This window comes from Nematolebias whitei, chromosome 14, assembly GCF_014905685.2.
Source record: "Nematolebias whitei isolate Nwh7 chromosome 14, NemWhi1, whole genome shotgun sequence".
NCBI lineage: Eukaryota > Metazoa > Chordata > Actinopteri > Cyprinodontiformes > Rivulidae > Nematolebias > Nematolebias whitei.
Window position 1 is genome coordinate 29462029 of NC_056511.1, and position 6464 is coordinate 29468492.

At 43.1% G+C, this 6464-nt stretch overlaps 1 protein-coding gene across 1 annotated transcript in view; it reads right to left on the minus strand.

Moving 5' to 3' along the window:
- The window catches only part of LOC119420070 (unconventional myosin-XIX), a 52719-nt gene that overhangs the window by 7152 nt on the left and 39103 nt on the right, over positions 1-6464 (minus strand). Inside the window, exons 16-19 of the mRNA XM_037687440.1 lie at positions 5397-5534; positions 5186-5293; positions 5034-5104; positions 4026-4087 (exon numbers count right to left, since the gene is read on the minus strand). Of these exons, the coding sequence (XP_037543368.1) occupies positions 4026-4087; positions 5034-5104; positions 5186-5293; positions 5397-5534 (379 nt within the window). The remainder of the gene's footprint in view (positions 1-4025; positions 4088-5033; positions 5105-5185; positions 5294-5396; positions 5535-6464) is intronic.

Consider the following 6464-nt stretch of genomic DNA (forward strand, 5'->3'; position numbering starts at 1 on the left):
CCCCCCCCGGAATAGGATTGTTCGAGTAGGTTCGGCTTGAGCGTCGTAAGGTAGCATTAATCTACATTGACTCCTCAAAGATTGAATTTTAACAAATGAACTGCATGTTGGCACAGTTAAAGTCCTTTTAGTCTCTAACTAAAGTACACACAAAATTCATTCTTGCTGGGGGTGTTCAGAAACAATACCAAAAACCAATTAAACGATGTCTCAACATCGACAAAAATAGTGACTAAGCAACCAGAAAAACAACGTTTCAACATTGTCAAAAGTAGTGATTAAGCAACTAGGAAACAACGTTACGGTGCGTCACTCACTCTGACTGTCAGATTTGATCACATTATCGCGTCTGGTAACATTACCCTAACTAACGTCACCCCCCTGTGGTCATGGGGGACCACGAACACGGGTGAGGACGTCGATCCATGAGCAAAAGTTAGGAAGCCCTTGAGTAGTTTTAGCTGTTTGCGCAGCTGAAAGAAGGCTTTAAGGTCTGGATTGGAATCCAGGTTGGCTTCGGATGGAGTGTTTTTCTCTGGGTCAGTCAAGTACAGCATTATCGAGTTTATCGCAGGATCCAACTTCTGAAGTTGGATGATGTCTGGGTCAGTCAGCACGGGTTGTACAGAGACTGTGTTGTCAACCGGCTTGGCTGTAGCCTGTGCACGTGTGACTGCCATTACCTCGGCTGTAGGTTGTACTGGCAGAGGTGCGAGCAGCCTGGAGGGGTCAGAGGACCACTGAGGGACGTCCACAGCTCCGTCATTGATAGCTGGTTTATCTGTCCCCGGCGACAGTACAGCATCTTTGGTGTGGGATCCTTGGATCTCTACACCTTGAACTACCAATGGTAGGTAGTATCCGGTGGGCTCTGACTGTCTCAGCTCAGACAGGAGGCTTTCTTGTTCAGTCAGAGTTAGGTTCACCAGTTGGATCTCTTCGGTTCCACATGCTTTTGAAGGAGTACTTACCGGGACTGTGCTCTCTGCTGAGAGGTCCTCGGTGCCTTCTGCAGTGCCTGCTGTTGGGCAGTCTGTGACTGTCTCAGAAGGCATGAGTATTGGCAGGGGTTTGCTCACTCTGGCCCACATTGTCTGTTCACCATGATCTATAATCGTGTCAAAGCGATTTATAAAATCCTGGCCGACCAAAAATGGGAATGAGTCAACCGGAGACACATGTACCGGGTGGTATAGTGTCATCTCGCCAACCTGCATGTGAACCATAGCTATAGCTGTTAGGGTTGTCCTCGTCTCTGCAGCCCTATAGCACGTTCTATGAGAGGCATTTCCCTGTGAACATTGTTAGCGGCAGTCCTGAGCTCCTCAAACAGTTTGGCTGACATAATAGTTATGTCGGCTCCACCATCCAGTAGGGCTTCATGTGTGACGACCCCTTCGAGTGTGATCGACAGGTAAGCTTTTTTAGCGACCCCCTTTCTGATCAGATTACACAGGAACCTTGTAGGTTTTGGCCGACGTTTCTTCTTACGTTTACCTTTACCTGTGTAATCTCGGTTTTCCCGAACCGTTGGTGCAGTTGCTGCTGCTCCTGGGAGTTCAGCTTTTGACGGGCCTCCGTCATTAATGAGATTACCCGCTCACTGTGTGTTGAGGGGCTCTCATTGTTTGAAACAACAAGGTCCTGGTGGCTGTCCGTGACAGCGGCAACGTTGTTGTTTGTGCCACCCTGGTTTGACTGAACCGTTAGCACAGCTATTGCTGTGTCTGATGTTTCAGTTTGTGATGGGTCACCGTCGGTGACGTGTGATTGTACCCCCCCCCCCTTTTCAGGTGAGGGCGTGTCAGAGTTTACAACAACAGCGTCATTGCTTTGAAAAACTGGTCATGACTCACATCAAAACAACCATCAACATCAACGAGGACCCTCATCAGTATACCGTGAGAACCGATCAACAGAGGATGCAATCTCCTCTGTGGTCCACACTGCGCTCAACCACCTGGAGCAGAAAAACTCTTACGTCCGTATGCTCTTTGTGGACTTCAAATCTGCCTTCAACACCATGATCCCCCAAACCCTGATGGACAAACTATCCACACTAGGACTAAGCCCCTCCATCTGCAACTGGGTACTAGACTTTTTAACAAACAGACCACAGTTAGTGAGGATCCACAACCTCTCCTCCTCCACCATAACCCTCAGCACTGGCTCTCCTCAGGGATGTGTGTTGAGCCCCCTCCTGTTTACTCTGCTCACATATGATTGTGCAGCTACCCATCCAGGCTGTCACATTGTAAAGTTTGCAGATGATACAGCGGTGGTGGGATGCATCACAAACAATGATGAGTCCAGCTACAGGCAAGAGGTGGAACACCTGGAGAGCTGGTGCAGAGAGAATAACCTTCACATCAATGTGAAGAAGACAAAGGAGATGATTGTGGACTTCAGAAGGAACAAAAACACCTACACCCCCCTGAACATAAGAGGATCTGCGGTGGAAGTGGTCTCCAGCTACAAGTACTTGGGTGTACACATGAATGACAACCTCAGCTGGAGCAACAACACCACCAGCCTGATCAAGAAAGCTCATCAGAGACTCTACTTCCTCAGACGGCTGAGGCGAGCTGGTCTGGGAAGCTCAGTCCTCACCTCCTTCTACAGGTGTGCAGTGGAGAGCATCCTGTGCTCGAGCATCAATGTGTGGCATGGAGGCTGCACAGCTGCAGAAAGAAAAGCTTTGCAGAGAGTGGTGAAGGCTGCACAGAAATCTGTTGGAATCAGTCTCCCCACCATCACAGACATCTACACCTCCAGATGCAGGAAGAGGGCCACCTGCATCATGAAGGACCCCACCCACCCAGCACACACACTTTTTGCCCCACTCCCCTCAGGAAGGAGGTTAAGGAGCATTAAGTGTAGAACCACTAGACTGAGGAACAGCTTCTACCCTGAGGCTGTTAGACTCATGAATCTCTAACTAGAATAATCACTGTGAAAAACCATATCATGTTGCTGCTGATCTGTTTCATGTTGCTGCTGATCTGTTTCAATGTTGATGTGTTCATGCGTGCACATCTGCTCACAGACTCATGTTCATGTTTGTGCTGATGTTCAATGTTTTATGTTATGAGTGCTTAGTGTATATTTAGTTGATGTTTTTCTTAGTTCATATCTTAGATGTTATCACTGTTTTTCTTATACATTTTATTGTCGGATGTAACTGGGACCCCGTGTACATAATTTCGCTCCACCACATGTACCACATGAGGTGCGAATGACAATAAAGAAACTCTGACTCTGACTCTGACTTAAAAGAAGAGCAACACAATGATATATTTTACTTTCAGCTTTGGTAAGAAGATTTGTTTTTATCTGTCTTGATCTATAAAACTTGAGAAATAAAAGGGGGAGACATTTCTTTATACAAAAACTGTAAATCCTGGGAAGAGCATGAAAGTCTGCAGCTCTTTGCCCTTAAATAATTTAAAGTTTCTAAAACCCATAAACATCTACAGGTAATTCACATTAGCAACATGGTAAAATTCAGGAGAAAACTAAATGCCGTACGTATTATTTTAGGAGATTCATAAAATTTTAAAGACAGTTGTAAAGCCATCACCATCATGTTTTTTTACAATTTCATTTATGGACCAAAGCAGCAGCCTGATGTTGAGATAAACCAATATTTATATTCATAAAGCTATGCTTTAAGCAAAGTCAAAAGCAGCCAAATAGTGGGATTTACATGAATATAAATTAAGATGACAATCCCAAAGCAAGAGTTGAAAAGCATGCAAAGCGAGCTGCGACAGACAGATGTGCATTTACCTGTACAGTTTACAAGATGTTTCAAAATTTGTTAAAGTCTTGTTTTTAAAGACCAAAGTAAAAAGTCCCAAGGAGAGTAGAGAAGTGAGGATCTCTTTTTATTAAGAGGACTAATGAAGGGAAAGAGGAATAACCCAGCAGACCTAAAGAGAGGAAACAAAATCACTGTTTGTCAACAGCAGAAATGCCCAAACTGACCAGAAAACTGTTCAAGAAGAACTCACCAACATCACAACTCCCTGATGGTGAACATTTGGTAATCAGTCCGTACCGCCGCAGGACGCTTTTGAAAGGAATTCTGTGCAGCAAAGATAAAGATAAAAAAGTTAAATGAGCAGAAATAAAGTATACAAATGTATTAAAAAGAGAAAAAGTGACATAAAAACACTGTATTCCTTGAAGAAACTCATACAACCTTTTAGTGTTTTGAATAAATCTTGAAAATAATGTTCCGCACAATCGCACACACTATATTAGCAAATTTTTTTTTTTTTTTTACTGTTTGATGTTTTATGATTTTAACAGTTCATTACTTTTACGGTTTCAGTTGATTTAATATATTTTTATGCTTGCTTGTACAGTATGTGTTAGTGTACAGCACTTCGGCAACGGTGTTGTTTTAAAGTACTTTACAAATAAATTTGTATTGTAAAATTTGTGTTAGGAATAATTGTCAACTACTGCGATACCTAATTTGGACTCGATATCTAGTTGACAGAGTTCTAACTAGTTTTGTGTTTTCTACTGGTCATCTTGAATTGGGTTGAAATCAGACATTAATCAGTTGTAGAGTTACATTCATAAATTACTTTCTACGAGTTTCAATAAAATTTGTTGAGTGTTTCACAAGATATTTTGCTAACAGACAGGATTGACGACTGTAGTTCATGGCAAAATTTTAAACATAGATATCACACAATCAGTTAGAGCTCAGAGTACAAGTTGGGAATGACCATCAGCTACTACTACTTCAAAATTTCAGCTCCCTGTGTGTAAAACTAAGTTGTGGTCATTTTGTGTTTTCCAAGGTTGATTAGCTGAAGCTGACATCTTGAATCTGACTGACTGTTAAATCTTATCACCAATAGATCTGGATTTAATGATTACTTTCTGGAAATTTCAATGAAACCCATTCAGTGTGTAATTAGATATTTTACTAACAGACAACGCAGAACAATACACATTCACACAAACATTATTTTCTGCCTTTTGTTTTTCAGTTGATGATATTTAAAGTTCTGCACCTGATTGGAAAGCCCGCAGCACTGATGTGAATGGTTTCGACAATCCCACAGGCCTCCAGCTGCATGATAACCTGACAGAAGATATCAGATGAAACTTTTTTGTGTGTGTGAAAAGAGAAGTAGACGATGAAAAGCCAGAGCAGAACATCCACCTCTTCCTTTCTAAAGGTCAACGGCTTGCAGTCAGGGTTGGGCTTGATGCAGCGGGTGTAATGAGGCGTTGTGCCCAAGAGGATATTCATCAGGCTCTCCAGTGAGTCCTGCAGCAAAACAATTACATCATCAGAGCCACGGCTGACAGCCGCCCCCCCCCACACACACACACACACTTCTCTGAAACAAAGAAAAAACAAATGCTCCTACCTTGAACTTTGAGACCACAGTCACTTTACTGAGCCCCTTGTTATTTGGGTTCTCAGATTCTTTGACAGAAAAGATCTGGTGAAGGAGGGGGTTGTCAGAACTCTGAAGCAGGTTGATGAGCTCTGGTGGCACCGGGTCCTGAAACACAGAACCCAGTTCAAAATCAGCAGATACATGTGTGCTTAACAGTAACAGAACGCCTCGGTCAGTTTGGTCAAACTGTTTCCTACAGGCCATGAGTCAAACAAAACTTTGTTACACTCCAGAAATGAAGGGTAGGCAGGCAAGGAAGAAAGTTTATTGTTGTTGTGTGTTGTATTTTATTGTAAACTTTTTTATGTTTTTTGAGTGGGACAAGATGTATTTTTTACTCTTTTTAATCTGACTTAACTGTAAAGCACGTTGGCCAGCTTTTGGTGTTTTATGTGCTATAGAAATAAATTGACATCGATACTGAAGGAGGCAAGGAAGGAGGGAAGGTAGGTAGGCAAGTAGGTAGGAAGGAAGGAAGCAAGGTAGGAAGGAAGCAAGGAATGAATGAAGGAAGCAAGGTAAGCAGTAGGTAGGTAGGAAGGAAGCAAGGTAGGAAGGAAGCAAGGAATGAAGGAAGGAAGCAAGGTAAGCAGTAGGTAGGTAGGAAGGAAGCAAGGTAGGCAGGTAGGTAGTGTCACGATCCTCGAGGTTGGAACCCAATTGCAGAGAGATGAGTGAGGCAGGAGTTCAAAAACCAAAAACAATTTATTTTTTTTAACAACAAAACAAAAGGCTGTCGGTGCAGCAAAACTTACTTTTGGCAGATTGGATCAGAAATAATGCAGAGCAGATCATCAGGGGGGCAGAAACCAGACAAGGCAGAAGAGGATTGTGATGTCTGTGAACATAGAACAATCACCGGACAAGGAGTGAAGGAAAGAAAGGCTTTTTATGTGACAGAGGGAGAGTTAGTAATGAGAGCACCTGGGCAAGTGGCTGATGAGGGACAGGTGTGAATGATAAAGACTGAGTGGAGAAGCAGACTGAGGAATGAGAGGAACATAACAGAAACAGATAAACAGAAAATCACACACA